Source organism: Perca flavescens, chromosome 15 (assembly GCF_004354835.1).
Source record: "Perca flavescens isolate YP-PL-M2 chromosome 15, PFLA_1.0, whole genome shotgun sequence".
Taxonomy (NCBI): domain Eukaryota; kingdom Metazoa; phylum Chordata; class Actinopteri; order Perciformes; family Percidae; genus Perca; species Perca flavescens.
Window position 1 is genome coordinate 28,463,357 of NC_041345.1, and position 18,778 is coordinate 28,482,134.

The following is an 18,778-nucleotide window of genomic DNA, read 5'->3' on the forward strand; positions in this document are numbered from 1 at the left end:
ACGATTGTAAAATCATGCAAAATGATTGACCTATCCCTTTCCAATCTTCAGTTACATAAATCTTTTCAGGACTGTAAAATGTCAGAGTTGCAGTCTCTCCCTCTCTTTTTCTCCCCCTTCAGCTATGTAAACTGCAATTCACACATTTCAAATTCTGTTTGAAAATTACCTTTTACCTAGTACCATAGTTACTATGTGATATCAGAACCAGCAGATTTTTTTTGTATCGCTCATCATGCCACAGTTGGGTGTTTCTTTGTTGCCGGAGTTCAGACCATCATAATTTCCCTTGTGTAGGCATGAACAAGCAGACAAACAGACAAAGAGTATACTGTAGTCTTTAAATAACATCTATCAGTTGAAAACCAGCCAAAGAAAATGATTGAGTGTCTTTACATCTCCAGTCTTTGTGAGTTAACACAACAAATAAAAACACAGAAGGGAGTAGACTTTGGTCTAAAAGTCTGCTCAAGGTGCTGGCCCACATGAGCTGCGTTTACATTGTACATGTGTGGGAGGCCAGCACAGAAGATTGTTTGGAGTTCGGGCAGCTGAGCAGCTGAGATCAGTGTAGTTAAGATGTCTTAAGTAAAGCAGAGCGCTTTTGCCTCCCATTCAGTTCAGGTCAAACAGCAGGCTCGGCTCGGTTTGGCAGTGTGAAATAGACTTGAATGAATTCTGCCTCTCCTCTCGTGGCCCTGCAGCTTGACATCTTTTTCATCTTCTACTTCAGGAGCCACTGATTCACTGAGGAAGAGAAAAGAAGAGAAGGACGAAAGGAGATAATTAGCACTGCAAGGATAAGCAGTGTGAAACAAAACAGAACAAGACATGCCTCAGGTTTTCAAAGTGGTGAAGAGAAAGACGTGAGAAACAAAGTGTGAATGAGACAGGATAATGAGAGACAAAGGTAAAGGAGAAAAAGGACTGAAACTCTGTCCTAGTTTAAAACTATTTACCACTTCTATGCAGGTATGTAGTGCACTCACAGTAGAAAAGTGATAAAAAGATGTCAAACCAGTAGGTGACTCTCTCCAATCAATGTTTGAGTGAGCTGTTTACGGCCCCTGTTATCCCACAAATGACAAATTTGCCTCAAGGGGCTTTACAATCTGTACAGAATATGACACCCTCTATAATTAGACCCTTAATTTGGAGGAAAAACTCAGGCAGAGCAACAGAGGAGAGAAGCCTCTCCAGGAAGGACAGACATGAAATGGATTGTCACGTGTACAGAATAGACCAAATAAACAAAATTACAGCACCACCGTCAGGAATCTTTGAGTTAATCTTTGATCAGGATACATCCTTCAACTCCCACATAAAAACAAACTACAAGGACTGCCTTTCACCTGCGTAAATCCGGTCTCAAAAAAATTGCAGAAAAACTAGACCATGCATTTGTTATTTCTCGGCTAGATTATTGCAATTCCTTATTATCAGGCTGCACCAGTAAGTCCTTTAAGATTCTCCAGTTGATCAAGAATGCTGCGCAACGTGTACTTATAGGAACTAGAAAAAGAGAATTTCTCCTATATTAACTTCTCAGCGCTGGCTCCCTGTAAAATCCAGAATATCATTTAAAATCCCATGATACACTGAACTCCTCTCATCCTCTCTCTCACCATCTGTATGCCTTCCTGTCCCATTAATGCATGTTACTAACTTGATATCTCCTCCAGAGTTTTATGTGCTTTCTGGTCTCACAGGTTTCCCATGGATTGTGGTTGCACCTGGATTGTGGTTAGGCCTGCTGCCGTTGTCCTGCTTGACTCCCCAGCTACTATTTAATATTTACTAATATTATTGTAATTAGTCACATTTCTATTATTATTACTGCTATTATTGCTACTATTCAGATTATAATAATACTTACTCTCTCTCTCTCTCTCTCTCTCTCTCTCTCTCTCTCTCTCTCAACCCAACCAGTCTCTGGGTGTCCGCCCACCCATTTTCTTTCCTAATTGTCATCAGCTGAACTACAACTGCATTTTGGATCTCTGGATTGTTATAGAAAGCCATTTCATTCAAAACCCCACCCTAACTGCAACTAAAAAAAGGAAAGAAAATAACAGTCACCTAAGTCAAAAAATGATACATCAACATCGAATTTGGGTTTCTCACAAGACACAAACCCCAGTCTCCTGCGTAAGAGTCCGGTGTTTGAGCCATTCATCCACATTATCTCCTCTGTGGACATATTGTGTCGAACTTTATACAACTATTACTACTGAAGATTTTTGGGTAGAAAGTCTAACTTCTCCCAACAGCATGGCGCACACTGGAGAAGTTAGCCTTTGGGGTTTTTCTGCCAGAAAGGTTTATTTTAACCCAAACCACTAACCTTTTTAAAAACCAAGTAGTTTTGCTTCCTTAGAATTTAGAGATTTCTGGCAGAAAAGGCTTTCTGGCAGAAGGCCAACTTCTTCCATGTCCCAGCATGGCGCATGATGATTGGAGAAGTCGTGTGCAGGTTGGGTGGGGTTTTGAATGAAATGGCTCTCCATAGAGGAGTAGCTGTATGTCACCCAAATCTAATTGTGTGGGTGTTTTTCAGGGTGCTACACAGGAATTACCCATTAGGATAAATTGTTGTTGTAGTCCACGCATGTGAATAACTGTGTAAATAGATTCAGAGTAGTGTGGATATTGTAGACTAGTTAGTTTTTACTTCATTTTGCTCTGGCTTCGGCAGTAATAAAAAAAAAGACTTTGACCAGGTATTTTCGCACAGGTGAAGAACATACTTGTAGGTATGTAGATGAACAGCCCACTATTGGCTGTAGTGAACAAATTAACAGAAGACACAAAGGGTCTTAATCAATCAAAGTCATTCATTGTCAGCTCGGCATGTCAGGCCCCAAAGACCCTGCTGCTTACTATTACTAGAGAAAACAAGAGCATACTAGAGGAACTGGAAGTACAGAGTTGGAATCAATGGGTATGAGGTAGAGACGAATAAAATGGAACAGAGAAGAGGAGTAATTCAGAGTGTGTAAGCCTGTAAAGGAGAGAGAGAGAGATATTAAAAATAACTATTTTTCCACCAGGGATTCTCTCGTCACCAGTGTTCACTGCTTTCAGTCTCCTGCGTCTCCTCTCCCTCTCTGCTGAGTCGGGCCAGTCGTAAACATGACACCTTATTCCTCTGGACCTGTGTGCTTCCAAATTTTGGCTCTACATCAGTCACCATTTTCACTTCCATGGAGAATGCAGCAGTGCTCGACTACTTTGATTGCAGGTGAGGGGTAGCAACTGAATGGAAATAAAGCTCAGTGCTAGTTTATTTCAATGTTTGCAGTGTTCACAACACAGATGGCCTCAATTAACCTGACGGCTTGAGAGGTGTTATTCCGTACAAAAAATGGATTGTGTTGTCAATAAACAGCTGACTCCTATGGTCTTAATAAAGTCCATTAATTGATTGGAGCAGGTTACAGTGTTTTTTCAACCTGTACCCTATTTTCCTATGTTTTTGTGTATAGGTGATTGAGGGGTACAACAACCTTCGAAATGGGTCCAGTATTAAGCAAGACAGTCGACAGCGGCGAAACAAGCCCCAATCAAGTTATGGGGCAATTGTGCACCATCAGTTTACGTTCAAAAAAAGTGGTCGTTTTGCCACTGACGGGCTCAGATTAATATTCTAAGTTTGTGACAACATTATGGAAAGGATTTCTAAGGAGGTCGACCTTTCTGTTAAAAAGTAAAATCCTGGGGCTTCCGGTGGAGTAAGCGACATGTGAGGCCACGCTTTTGTGAGCTCTGCTTGGAAAGAACATTTAAGAATTCATTTTCAATATTTCAATATTAAGTTCAGTTATATTTAGTCTCTAACTCGCTAAGGTATGCTTAAAAAGGTGGCACTGATATCTGGTGAAGGGCCCTGTTGCATTTTGTTTTTTGCTCTTGCACGGTTCATGTGAGAGATTAGATTTGGAAGGAAGGAAGACCATTAGATAATTTTTTGAATTGCAGAAATATGACCCCTGAAAATGTAGATAAGCAACAGTGTGCAATTTCCTTTATCAGCTGGATTGTCAAAGGCATGAATAATATTGTCAAACAAAGTAAAATAATCAGTCATTTGAAATTGTTAAAGCCTGATATAATATTTCTGCAGGAAACACATCTATATAATAATTCCCAAAAGAGGCAAAGATGTAAATGGATCGGGCAGGTATATCATTCACGATTTGATCACAAAGCCAGAGGAACAGCAATTCTGCTTAGAAAGGGGATTCCTTTTGAACCTGCTGAAACTATATCTGATCTCAATGGTAGATATATTGTCGCAGTGGGCAGGTTATTTAATACACCGTTAATATTAGCTGACGTCTATGGACCAAATTGGGACGCAGTGGATTGGGTTTAAAAACACCAACCTCCTTAATTAGTACTTCCGGGACATGAACACGTTTCCCGGGTGAAAGCCCTGGGTTTTCCCCTTCTTCTGGGACACCCCCCTCCCCCCCCCCCCTCTCCCCCCGACCTCCTCGCTACGCGGATCTTTGCGCTCTTATAACAGTCTTAAATACATGGAATACATTTAAAATGCAACGCGTTACTTTCCATAGCTATATGTACCAAAGCTTTGTGTTCCCCTTTATGCTTCAGCATCAGTTCAGAGACAAAAAGTGTAGACTACATTTTATTTCACTACTCTTCCTCGACAGCTTTAGTAGGTAGTTACTTTGCAAGACACTTAAGATTTTACAAATAAAGCCTATAATGAGTCTATAAATCATTGATTTTACAGTTCATTGCACTATTTAACAATATATAAAATAGTTACAATTGGCTCAGCCCCCCACCAGCTACAATATTAAAAAGGTGCTTAGAGCCACATAACTTCAGTATTTTTTAAATCATTAAATAGTCACAACCAAATGTGCAACAATCACTAGTTCAACATCCTTACATTTATTGACGGTTTACCACTCAGCTAATCTGTGAGTGCGGTTTGATCAGATTTGATTGACAGTGGCTCTTTATATTTTACTTATACTTATTTTATTTGTAAGAGGCCATGTACAATGTTAAAGATTCATGTTTCAATTTAATGTATTGTACCACAGTTCGCTCAAAACTAATTTTCTCTGCATTGTTATTAGAGTGAAATTATTATTATTTTTTTTTGGGAATCAGCTGAGGGAATACAGCCAATGACAAAAACAACTTGTCAGCCCAAAGACTTTCATTGTCAGGAGGGTAGTTTGGACGGAGAAAAGTGCAGAGAATTAAAGAGATTGAATGTGTGTTTGAAGGTACAGCTCTAGACTGCAAGATTGTTACAATTAACTTAAAGCTATAGTGCTGTCGCCCCCGTGAGGAATTCTAAGTAATGACAATTGTCGGTGCGTCCACATGATACATGCCTTCTGTGATCACGCACACTCCCCCGCCCTTCCTCCACGTAGTTGCTAGTAGCCAAGGAGGACACGGAGGATTAAAATAACATGATGGACTCTTCAGAAGAGGTCATTATCTTCACTAGAGTTTCTGTGAGCGGAAAGTCACCAGACGCCACAATCTTCTGAACATAGTCCTACTGAGAGATCCAGAGAGAGTTGTGTGGAGCTGAGAGTCTTAATTAGCTTTGTAGCAACTCATTTGGCAATGGCTTGAATGTAACGGACGTTCATTAATATCTAAAAGTTACGCACTAAAGCTTTAAAAAATTTACTTTAGAATGGACTTTAGAAACATTTTAACATCAAAGTCTCACCTTTAATTAGGTCCCCCAATATTTAGAAGAGGTAGATTTGTCCCAGCTTTAAAAAATAATATGAAAAACACTCCCCAAAAGAGCTTCAGGGGGCTTTAAAAATGTACGGAAAACAGAACTGTGTCTACCTTGCTACATCGGGGGGTTAAAGAACACAACATGAGCTTGAAAAATAGAAAGATGTGATTTCATGTCTTTTATGTAGATTAAAACTTTGGAGCTTCTAGTTTTAACAAGGTCTTGTTCTCTAACCGATTTGTTGTTGACATGTACATGATTCCTAAAAAAAAAATGTTTGTATTTTGTATATGCAGAAAGTTTTAAATAATACATTTCTTTTACATAAATAACGATATTTGCACCATGAACTCACCAGAATACAGGAAATATAGTGTTTGAAGCTACATTTTTTTTATAATAATGCTTACAACTAAACATACGCCCATGATTAGGTCCATGTGATTATTGTAAATGTTCTGTAGGACTGCACAGAATGCTTATTTGTTCTCCATCGGTCTGTCTTTCTTTACATGGTGACTAGGACTGTTGGCTCAGAGGGGTTTCAGACAACTCTCCGACACGGTGTTCTCTCTGCTCTTTGACCATGAATACACAAACTCCTGTTGGGGCTTTGTGTTGTAACAAGCCATTATTAAAGGGAAACGGAGTCCACAGAATCCATTTGATGTAGTGGAGAGCACGCTGGGCTTCACCAGATCGATAACAAAGAATATTTGGAGAGCACGGATTAGTAGGAGGACTCCCACGCTCTCTGCGTAACACTTCCACGTTTGTGTGTGTGTGTATGTGTCGGCGTGCGTGTCCGGTTTAAAACCCGCACAAACAATGCACTCCCACACGTATGACTCTTTTTATTCCCATACGTGTCTCACCCTTGTTTTTGAGATCTCCCTCTCTGTTTCACTCTCTATTCTCACAAGTAGGGTTCGTTAGACAGACAATATCACTAGGTGGAAGAAATCATATCAAAAGGGACCATGTTATCACGTTGAAATTAATGAGTGGGCCTAGATGCAGAGGGCTCCAGCAAAAGAAACGCAGGGTAGTCAGGCAGAGAAGTTGATCCTGGCTCAACATTGCCACAGCACAACGCGACATAATCTGGCAACGCACTGCTCTGAATAATCAGATACGTGTCAGTGAACATTCCAGGTGATTAGAACTAATTAGGGCTAATCCTTCTGCTTACTTGGCATCCATCGCAGTCGAGAATAAAATAGTTTTAACATTACAGAGTTGCAGTTTCATAGTATTATAAACCACTGTGCAGATCATGTGGATCTGTTACTCAAACTGTCGGCCCCAGCCAGGCCCCCAGGAAGTGGGTTTTGAAGCCATTTCGACATAGCAGCCAAACAGTGGAATTACGACTTCTGTGTCCGTCATTTGATGCCCTCTCGCCAAAAAGAGTTTTCCTCATAAACTAAGGTGAAAAAGAGGGTTTTTTAGCATCACAACCCCCGCGAAATAAACGAGAGGCTGAAAAGACAATCACCTCACATCTAACGTTAAAGACTGACATAATATGTAAATACTGGGGATCTTGCAGGCTCACACCATGCAAGACTACAACTAGATACGTTTTGAATGATTTAACCAAGCTAGCTAGCTACCGCTACCGCTAGCTGGTAACTTGAAGGAAAGTTTGCCGATTTTCTTTTCTGCCGTACATGCAGATGAATGGCAGCAGTACCCAGAGTTCCATGCTTATCCACCGATAAAACTCCCGTTGGATGACTCGCTTCAGAAAGGTTAAATATTGACAACTTTCCCTCTTTACTAAGCATTTAGCTTAGCACGGCGCCTTAGCAACGATAAACAACACTGGCTCTAGCCGTTTGCTGCTTCTTGTTTGGTCAAGACCGGAAGAAAAGACTCCACTGAGATTTATGACCACGACTCTCAGGATTTCATTCCGATATTGGACATTTTTCCGCGACTGTGGAATCGCTTGAAAAGTCGTTTGGTGTAAGGTCGCCATTAGTGGAGCGCTAAACCGGAAGTAGCCGGCGGAGATGTCTAGTGCGCCTGCTCTATGGGCCCCATATTGCCGAAGCAGTGCTGATCATCTGGGTAATTGTATGCGCTGAAGTAGAACTTTTTGGGCTTCATGCGCCACTGAGCAACTCATCGATACATCCATGGTCCTAGCGCCCCTTTCACCAAATTTCCAACATGCAATTTGCAATTGACGTGAGATTATGTTGTTCATTTGAACATTTCACTCATAAAAACAGACATCCCACTTGCGACCCATGCATGAGCTTGCTATAGCCCTGCACTGTAGAACATGCAAACGTATTTCAAAGCAACAATCATTTATGAAACATGATGCTGCCACCATGTGACCATCTGTGTCCAAGTGATGCTCGCAAATTGGTTTTGCAAAATGGGCTTTAGCTGTACCTAAAGCAACACAACACATCAACGAATGCAGCACTGTTTAAAGTGTGAAGGCCCAGTAACACACCTCCTTCAGTCTTATGGTGCTCTTAAGTGTAGCTTTATTTCTACATGTAAATGAGATTGAAAAACCTTTGCATAACATTAACTGACTGATAAAAGTGATTCATTATCAAAAGTTGGTTTAATAAACGTTTTTTAGGGGTGAATGGGGGTCCATGAGCCTGAGAGGTTTGGCAAAACTGACTTTAAATATCTCCAGTCTTGGCACAAGCATGGGAAAACTGCCCTAATTAGCTTTAAAGGGATGGAAAGTGTAGCAAAAAAAAAAATCATACTTGGCATTAATGTCTGGCAGAATAGAATATTTGATAATTTGTTTGATTTATTCATGCAGAAACAACAGTGCTACTCCCCCCCATATTACCTCTGTACTGTGGGCGGAGGGCGCGGTTGTTGGGGCAGTCTCGACCCTGCTTGCTGAAGTTGATGTTGGTTCGGATGCAGCGCTGCAGCAGAGGCTGGGTGGGCCGGGTGTTGTCGCTCATACTCAGGAAGATCTTGTAGGGCTCGTTCTGGCTGAGGAGGCGCAGGGAGTGCATCTGTGGAAGGGATGGGGTGTGTGTGTGTGTGTGTGTGTGGGGTGGGGGGGGGGGGGGGGGTGGTAAAGGAGAACGGGTGAAGAATGAGCTTGGTAGACATTGTTTGAGTTCAGCTTGTGCAGTTCAGTTCACTAACACAGTTTGGTTCAGGTGGTAAGTCCATCGGGTCAAATAACATTGGGATGGTCTTGACTTTACAAATGTTAGTGGACTTCAACTCTCTGGAAGTCAGCCGGTTCAGACAGCGCCTGGCTGAAGAAATACTCTAGTGTGCATGCCCAAAAATTTTGGAAGTTGGAGGAAGCAGGTAATTTTGGTAATTTTTCCTGGATATTTGTGCTTCTACGATAAAAGTAAGTAGTCTACTGTAAATGGTTTCTTCCATTTTGTCCAGTTATGAACGACACAGATCATAGATGGGTGGCTATGTTGTTAGTTGTTAGGTTGTGTAGTGATGCGATATACCATCCGGAGTCTGCACAGGGTGTTTATTTTGAAATCTTGTTGAGCGCCCTGCGATTCCGTCAAAAATAGACATGGCGCGTACTCACGCCGCCTTCACACTGGCAGTTGAAATCAGCTCCGTAATACACAATACGCCCCCAGCAGAGATAGTACTACACCGTTGAAAAGCTTCGGAAGCGACTCAAAATGGCAGAGAGACTAGAACGAGTGATAAGTGTCTGAATGTACGATTCTCTATGAACTCCCTTATACTGATATAAATAGAAAGGCTGCTGCGTGGAGAAAAGTTGCCCAGGACGTTGACATGTCATGTCTGTTAAATGTGATATAGCGGTATAATGTCAATAGTTCGATGTCTGTTGCTAGCTAAACAATTAGCATTAGCAGGTTTGTTTATCAGTACCATAGCAACGCTGGAATTGTCGGATAGAAACCGAATCTCCATAGGAAATGAATGACTTCCGGTATCGGAGCTGATTTCAATGCCAGTGTGAAGGCGGCGTTATAGCGGATCTGAGCGTAGAGCGAGTCCATAGAAATAAAATGGATAGAAAGGCTTTTGAAAAGCCACTGAACTGTTTGATGTGGTCATGTACTGGTAGCTGGAGAGGTATATTGTACTTTGGTCCGCATGGGGACCAGAACCAGCGAACCTCCGGTTTCCAACTCAACTCCCTACAGACTGAGCTAGCTTCCTGCCCTCCATGTGGGGCGACATTGCTTGCATAGTTCAAATATTTATTGACCTATATCTCCTCTAAAGATCTTCGGGTTTACAGTACGAGTAAACACATCTTGCGTCATATCAAAGACCCACAGTTGTCAGTTTCTCATATTAAATTTAGCTGTCGAAAGGCACCTGTAAAATCAGTGGTTCACTTTTAACAAATGAAAAACTGTAAATATCACTAAAGAAGGTGTAGGAGAGATGAGAGAGGAAAAAGGAGAGGGATGAAGAGATGGCCAATCATCATCATAACAAGAGTTATCTCAAGACACTTTACAGATAGAGCAGGTCTAGACCACACTCTATAATTTCCAAAGCCCCAACCATTCCAGTAATTCCCTCAAAAGCAAGCTCTTCAGTGACATAAAAAAGCTTTCTGCTCAGAACCGAGGTACAACATGATGCAGAGTCCCTTCCGGTATCGGCTCTTTTAAGTCAGCACCACTGTCAGGACAGGAAAAAAAAAAATGGAAACGTCCCCCAAAGGACGTAACACTCTGATACAGTAGGTGGCAATATGCACCTATACATTTGGTTTGCGTTTGGTTTGAGTCCTTGCCCCAAGTGAAGGAGTTCAAGTACCTGGGGGTCTTGTTCGCGAGGACCTTGGACAATAGAGCGGAGATTTGCCGGAGAATCAGAGCATCGGGGGCGGTACTGCTTTCGCTTTACCGCACCATTGTGAAGAAAAAAGAGCTGAACCAGAAGGCAAAGCTCTCGATCTACCGGTCAATTTTCGTTCCTACCGTCACCTATGGTCATGAAGGCTGGGTCATGACCGAAAGTAGAAGATCCCGGGTACAAGTGCTCGAAATGGGTTTTCTAAGGAGGGTGGCTGGCGTCTCCCTTAGAGATAGGGTGAGAAGCTCAGTCATCCGTGAGGAGCGTGGAGAAGAGCCGCTGCTTCTTTGTGTTGAAAGGAGCCGGTTGAGGTGGTTTGGGCATCTGGTAAGGATGCCCCCTGGGCGCCTCCCTAGGGAGGTGTTCCAGGCACGTCCAGCTGGGAGGAGGCCTCGGGGAAGACCCAGGACTATATCTCCACCCTGGCCTGGGAACGCCTTGGGATCCCCCAGTCAGAGCTGGTTAGTGTGACTTGGGAAAGGGAAGTTTAAGGTCCCCTGCTGGAGCTGCTGCCCAGCGACCCGACCCCAGATAAGCGGTAGGATGGATGGATGGATGGATGAATTGATGGATGGAAATTGGATTTGCATTCCACCATTAAATTTAGAGAAAAACTACACTTCACTAACTATTTCACTAGCATTACACACTGTGCCTCATGACGGTAGGTGACTGATTTGAATAATCTAAAACAGTGGAAATAGTCTGAAGTAGCACAGACAGTAGAACCAAATATTAAACGAAGGTCGAAAGTCAACTTAAGCCAGTAGTGCAGTACAGTAGAGTTAAATGATAGGGAGAAAAGTTGCAGCAAAGTGTAGTATGTGTAGGAGTGTTGAGGCTTATGGCATTTCTCCCCCAATTAACAGAATGCATGTTGTTTTTCCCATGTCCTACACTTGTCCTACACTCACATACCTGCATCTGTGTCACGTAGACAGGCTTGTTGATGAGTATCCACGTGGACGTCTCGTAGCAGGGAGGGATGGTGATGGAGCCCTCGTAGGTGATGTAACGTGTGGTGTCAGGGTAAAGGTCGGCTATGTTCAGGCCCATTAATAAGAACGCATCATCTAGAGAGAGAGAGAGAGGGAGAGAGAGGGGAGGAGTGTTAAGGTGACGCAGTGCGTTGTGTGAAAGTCCCATATGTTCAGACCAAACGGCAATTTCCGTGCCTGAAAAGTGAAGCCAATGTGGAAGTGCCTTAAACCTGCATTCTATCTAACATCCAGCAGGGGGCGACTCCACTGGTTGCAAAAAAGAAGTCCGTTTACACTATGGAGGTCTATGGGGAAATTACCATTCTTCTCACTTGATTGATTACCTGAGTAAACATTTTCATAATTGGTTTATGGTCTGAAACGCTACTTTCAAGTCTTCTTCATTACAGAATGTTAATTTTGTAAATTATTGTCCTATTTATTTTAAAATAGACAATTTAAGCAGGGGATGCTTTAGGGGCATGGCTACACGGCAACCTGCCAATCATGACACAGGCTTAGCAATGCTAACCATGGCACTGTGTACCTTAAAATAGACCTGAACTTGTTTTTGGGTGTTGTCCGTGTCTTAAACTTTGACCCTCGCACTGTGTTGTTTCACTTCATCAAAGTTATTTGGAACATTTTGGTAGCCTAAAAATGTCTTTCAATGTTCAGCAATTTGCCAACTAAGCTAGCTAGCTAGTGCTAGCATTAGCTGGTTACTGAAGAGAAATTCTGGCGATTTTTAACCAGCTTTGTGTATTGCTGTACATGCTGACGAACGGCACCAGGACCCACAGGTCTGCATTTTACCTGCCGGTAAAACTCCGCTGGATCACTCTCAAGGGTTAAAAATAATCGACTTTCCATCTTTAGCTTTTAGCTAGCCTCAGCGGCAACGCAACCTTAAACAACACTGGCTTAGACCCATCATTCTCCACGCTTTTGCCCAAATATGGTCACTTCTGGCTCCAAAATATTAAGATGGCGACAGCCAAAATGCAAACTCCTGGCTTCAAAACAGCAGTCCCCAAACCAATTGGTGACTCCACCGATGCCACGCATGTTCTTTATATTCTATGGCTCAGACCCATAAGCAAGAACGCTGTCAAAGGAAAAAAGCAGAGGGATAAGATATTGCATGAGTGTGTGGGTGCGTGCATGTGGTTTATGTAGAAAATAGCATCAGGGTATAAATCTATACTGTTTGGACCAACTAAAAGGAATGGTTTGCCTTAGAAAACATAAATATGTTGGAGCTGTGTGTGTGTGTGTGTGCGTGTGCGTGTAATTAATTAGGGGAAAAATATGGGAACTCACCTCCCATTTCTGGACCGTAGCCTATGGCAAACAGGCTATGCAGTTTAATTTTAAGGTTAATACCTGGTTCTTGGTTTTGGTTAGTGCACGTCTCCAGAGGATTAATATAAGTCAATGCAATGTCCTCCTACATGACAAAAACAAGTTTCTGTGCGTGTGGGTGTGTGGTTGCGTTCTCCAGAGGGCTGTACATCTTCATAGCAGAGGTCGGAAAAAAGAAAAGAAATTAAGAAGGCATTCTCGCTGAAGGGAAACACAAAAATATGTCTGTGCGTGAGTGTTGTTGTGTTTCAGTATGTAGAGCAGAGTGTTGGACTAGATCTCCAATTATTGAGAACAGAGAGACAATTGCCCTCCCCTTCCTATGTCCCATATGGGATCTCATTTCGGAAAGAATATGTATGGTGACAAATCTTTTTCTTATCACATTTGAATTGTGCCACGAATCCCACATAACATGCGTAATTTATGTCAATTTAAAAGATAATTTAGCAAAATGAACAAAAAAGTTCCGTTTATCCTAGAAGCACTTACGTTTGTGAAACCTCTCAGTGAACTACATATCATCTTGCACAGTACGTCACCTTGCTTGCTAGCTAGATAACTAGCTTAGCTATGTACCATGCACAAACGTAACGTTATCTCACCTGATGCGTTTTATCCAGCGTCTTTTTTTTATCAGGTGGGAAGCAAAAGACCGTGCAAGACCCCTTGCTCTTGTGAGTACATCCTGATACGAATCAAACACACACAGGCCTTGTAGCTCCAGCGAGAAAGAAAGTTATGACGTCACTTACGCAACTTTTGGGTGCTTCTTTCCAACACATTCTCACTCCCATCGCGTCAAAAAGTGATGCTTGGTGGCCGGGTTGGATCAGTGGGTAGAGCAGGCGCACATATACTTCGAGGCATATGCATAGGCGGAAAAACCCAAAAAATTATCTTTGAAAAAGTGACGCTTGGTCAAGTGCCTATTGGTGTTTGTTATTGACGCAAAAAATCTCCTTTTTTGGTTGGTTGGTTTTGCTTATTAGGTATTTTCACAGTCTTTTTTCACGACTTTCTTGACTTGCAAAATTAACTTTTCAATTCTGGATGTTCCAAAAAATCTAAATCGAAACATGATTTGTCTCTCGCAGTTCACTACCGTACAAATAGTTTTCCAGAATAAGGTCCCATGGTGGTCCATCGGAATGGGAAGGACCTCTTACAAAGAAAAAAGAAATATGTTTTTACATTTCTTTTTTCAGGATTATATTTTGTGCATTTTGGCCTGTAATGGATAGGACAGTTGCAGACAGGAAAGTGGGGGGAGAGAGGGGGGAAGACATGCAGCAAAGGTCCACAGGTCGGATTCAAACCCTGGGCCGCTGCGGTAAGGACTGAGCCTTGGTACATGGGGTGCTCTACCAGGTGAGCTACCAGGGCGCCCCGAAGAAATATACATTTTAGACCTCAAAGGTTTTGAGCAATGCTAGCTGCGTGGATCCAGGGATGGCCATGTCGGTCAGTCATTTGGTCGGTGCTCCACTCTGGTCCAGACTGAAATATCTCACCATCTCCTATTTTGGTTGGATTGTCATGACATTTTGTACAGACATTCATGGTCCTCAGAGGATAAAACCTAATGACAAAGTGATACTCTGACTTCACCTCTAGCCCCAGCATGAAGTTAACATTGGATCGATTGCCGTGACATCTGGTGTTAGACATTCATGGTCAAGTTTAATCACTTTGGCGATACCTCAAATTTTTATTTGCCCACCGCTTTTGTCTATGACCACAAATACCTGCAAAAAACAATGACTTTCCCATCAGGCTCAGCTGTTTGGTGCTAATTGGCAAATGTAAGCATGCTAACAGGCTAAAGGTGCTAGCATCCTGGGACTAAAAGGATAACCTCCTGTGATGGAGGTAAATAATACAATGTGTGATTCATCAGAAGTGCAAAAGAATTCAAATCACAAAAGAGAATTTGGAATTTGGAAAAATATTAACGAACATGAAGTAAGAAAGTTTCACTTCTTCAATTGACACTTCCCCAAGTAAAGTTATCTAACTTAACTATCACAGCTTCAAAGTGACAAAAATTTAGATTTTACCACTTTATATAAAGAGGTGTGACAGCCAATTTTTTGTGGCACATTTTACATTATTTACAGCAGATTAAAAATATATCTGTATAGATGGATACAGCTCGGTAGATATTCAAAGAAGTCGCTTGTCTAGGGACAAATCACAGGTGGCGGCAGTGTGTGTGAGTGTGAGAGAGAGAGAGAGAGAGAGAGAGAGAGAGAGAGAGAGAGAGAGAGAGAGAGAGAGAGAGAGAGTCTTACGTTTGTAGTTGATTCTGGTGATGGTGTCTCTATTGAGCATGCGGTTGAGGAAGGCGTTGGAGTTTTCAGAGAGCTGAAAAGTGACAAAGAGAGAGGGGGATCAAATATTCATCACAAACCACAGTACAACACACACACACACACACACACACACACACACACACACACACACACACACTGCAGTAAGACACATGTAGCAAGTGTCCTAAGGACTGAAACAGTGAACTCTTTTGTTTCCTTTATGGCAACAGAGCTCAACAGTGTGGTTCCGGAAGTAAAAATCCCATTCATTTTCTCAATAAGGAATTTGATTATCAGCCATGATGTGTAAAACATCCAAGGGATACTGAGCACGAGCTACGAGGTTGTGAAACAAAGTCGCATGCCCCTGTAGAAGACAGAAGTCAGTTGAAGATCAACCTTGTTTTAAGAAAAACGTGTTTTCTTCGCGATCTTATAGAGACATACTACACTACCCACAATCCTAAGCGTAACAGAGACATCTGTAATTGGTGGAACTCGCTGTTACCATGGAAATGTTTACCGCATGCGCGAACACGCAAACGGCTAGAGCGAGGCTCAGCGAGCTGATCGTTTTTTTGAAAATTACTTCCTGAACCAGAGCTGTTCAAAAAGTGGGCAGTCACTGTTGAGCTTTATTAGTATAAGTATAATGAAAATCCATAATCCACAACTAAGATTTTAAATCTACCATCAATTATGAGTTTCTCAAACATTTGATAAGCTCTTTTTGAAATGTAATCGTTTCTTAACTGGTCCTTCGTTTTGTTTCAGTGTACTCCCAGAAGCACATGCTGACCTTTATGAAGATGGAGACCACGGCGATGCCGTTGGGGCTCTTGGCGGCCTCAGTGTAGTTGGCATACAGATCCTGGTTATAATGGATCAGCTGGACCTGAAAGAGGGACGCCATGAGATCCAGCATTACAAGCTAAATTTGAGTTTCTCCAGCAGCAGGCATGGATTGGCCATCGGGTGTACCGGGCGATTTCCTGGTGGGCTGGTCTATCTGTGGGCTGCATGGGATGCACGCCTGTCGAAATTAATTTTTTTTGCTCGGCCCATAGAGAGAAGAGAGATCATATGATTGGCCCGCTTGTTTGTCTTTCACGTGAACACTGGCCATTCGCATCCTTGGTCTTTGGCTGACCGGCCCGCCGAGTGGAGAGAGATCACGGGCTTCTCCCACTGGTTTGTCTCTCATCTAATCATTAGCCAATCCCATCTTACTATGGCCCACCTTCATCCAACCACAGAGACAGGGCGCATTTAAATCCCGCCCTCTCCCGCACTCCATTGACTTGCATTCTTGTCAGAGGTGCCTCCTATAATCAATTCCGTCAGCTAGCAAACCTAAAAGTTGCCGTGGGTCCGACTGCTCGGGTCCCTTGGGTAATCAGTGCATGTTGGGTTGGGGGATGGAGGATGGTGGGGGGGGTCAATCAACCTGGGTATTTAGCCCAGGTTGATTGACTTCTACATTCTGTTTTCGGTAATAGACTTCATCAACTAGCAGACAGTTGTAGTGGTTCTTTTGCTCTCCCCAAAGAATTTAGATTCGACCAATGAGATTATGTCTTCCTCCAGAACGACTCTGACAGATGTAGAACAACAAACCCAATCTAAATAACAAGAGGGAGAAGCATCTCAAAAGTCTACAGCTTTCTTTTAAATATCACTGCGTGTCTCTCTGGACGGAGCAGATTCACAAAACAAACTAGTTTTAGAAAGAGAAGCTAAGGGAATCTCCACACAGACAACAAGAGAACATTGGCTTATCCTATTTCGACAACCAGGTTTGGATTCATTTCAAGGTGGATAATAACAAGCTTTGATATAGCTCACGCATGAAATGTTTTCCTCTTAATGAGAGATGAATTAGAATGTATTGGAAGGATAGCCCCTTGAGATATAGCATCTCATTTTCCAGGGCGTCCTACGAACAAAAATACATAATTATGAACACATTTAGACAGAAGAGTGTTACATAACAAACAAATACACTACAATTATACAGATACAGACAGCTCGCTCAACCTCGGTCACCCACAACCCCAGCTGCTGTACAAAAAATTAGATACAGCCATAACCCACATGATACATCAATTCCATCAGAATAAAGAGCGTATAAACAGAACAAATGTTAGGTACACACAAATTAAAAGCATAAACAGTTTGTTTTAAAAGAAAATGAAGATGTCCTGAAGCAGCGGTAAGTGGTTAGAGATCTCAGACACACAGGAAGATTATTCCAGTCGGAAGGAGCTTTATATTTGAATGATCTGCGTCCAACTTCTTTGAGAATTCGGGGGAAACAGAGAAAAAGGGATATGGCATATGTCTGAGTGGATATGGAGATACTACTGTACATGGAACCAAACAAGGAAGGACAGTCAAAATACTGCAAATACATTTAGAGATGACCTAAACCCAGATGACTTTTAGAACTCACTACGTGACGATGTTGTGTTTGTGTGTGTGTGTGTGTGTGTGTGTGTGTGTGTGTGTGTGTGTGTGTTATTCCGTTTTATGTGTGTGTTCATCTCAGATAACAATCATGTAGTTATTAAGCATGTCAATGTCTGCTATCTGCAATTATCTTATCAGTGGTGGAATGTAACTAAGTAGATTTACTCAAGAACTGTACTTAAGTACAAATTTTAGGCAGTTGAGTCTTTTCTTTTCGTGCCACTTTCTACTTCTGTCTGTGTGTCTGTCTGTGTGTACGCACGCACACGTGTGTCCTATAAATATTCTAAATAAGTGTGTGTCATCTGTGTCCTGCTTTTTCATATGAATAACTATTTCATTTTTAGATTAGAAATACTTGATATCCTCACCTCTCCAGGAAAGCCCTGTCCATTGAGGAGGTGCTCTGAACCCTGGGAGTCCTCGCTCCCAAAGTGGAGGCGGACCTCCTCCAGCCTGTAGCTATAACCCAGAGGCCCCCCTGAGATGTTCACCAGGTGGGCTTTGTCCGGCCGCAGAGACACGTGCCTCCCCGTGTTGTACATGGTGCCTCCCATCTGCAGAGAAACACACACAGGGAGGGAGGGGCTTCAGTGATATGATGGCTTTTACTCCAACAACAGATAACGTGACATCTGCCTTATATTTAGTAGCTGGTCTATTTTTATGGGACATGATGATTTCCATATAAGCCAATAATACTAATATCCAGAATGAGGTGCTTTTAACTTTTCAGGCAAACAGCAGGAAAATTATAGCCTGGTCCTACCAGACTCAGGTCCATTTCATTTGTACAGAGAGTCTGGCCACTCTCCATTGACAAGTATTAACTTCCTTGAAGGCGGGTACTCTGTTTAAGTTTATAACTATTGGATCTGCCCAGAGCCACTCTGGATCTGCCTTAACCAATCGCTAACGTTTGGTCGTGACGACAACAACTACCGGCTTAGCATTGCTAGCTTTCGCCATAGCCAACTCCTTCACCAATAACGGAGCAAGCTGGAAAATCTAACAACATCGTGGCCACCAACAAAACTCATCAAAGATTGTTCTTGCTCGAGCTTTAACTTCTGGATATCCAG

The 18,778-nt window shown here is 42.3% G+C and overlaps 1 protein-coding gene across 1 annotated transcript in view; it reads right to left on the reverse strand.

Moving 5' to 3' along the window:
• Positions 1 to 322: 322 nt before the first annotated feature.
• The window catches only part of LOC114569274 (carbonic anhydrase-related protein 10), a 93,624-nt gene continuing 75,168 nt past the window's right edge, over positions 323 to 18,778 (reverse strand). The window contains exons 4-9 of the mRNA XM_028599097.1: positions 18,068 to 18,253; positions 16,027 to 16,122; positions 15,207 to 15,279; positions 11,486 to 11,640; positions 8,580 to 8,754; positions 323 to 747 (exon numbers count right to left, since the gene is read on the reverse strand). Coding sequence (XP_028454898.1) covers positions 725 to 747; positions 8,580 to 8,754; positions 11,486 to 11,640; positions 15,207 to 15,279; positions 16,027 to 16,122; positions 18,068 to 18,253 — 708 coding nt within the window. The 3' untranslated portion in view covers positions 323 to 724. The remainder of the gene's footprint in view (positions 748 to 8,579; positions 8,755 to 11,485; positions 11,641 to 15,206; positions 15,280 to 16,026; positions 16,123 to 18,067; positions 18,254 to 18,778) is intronic.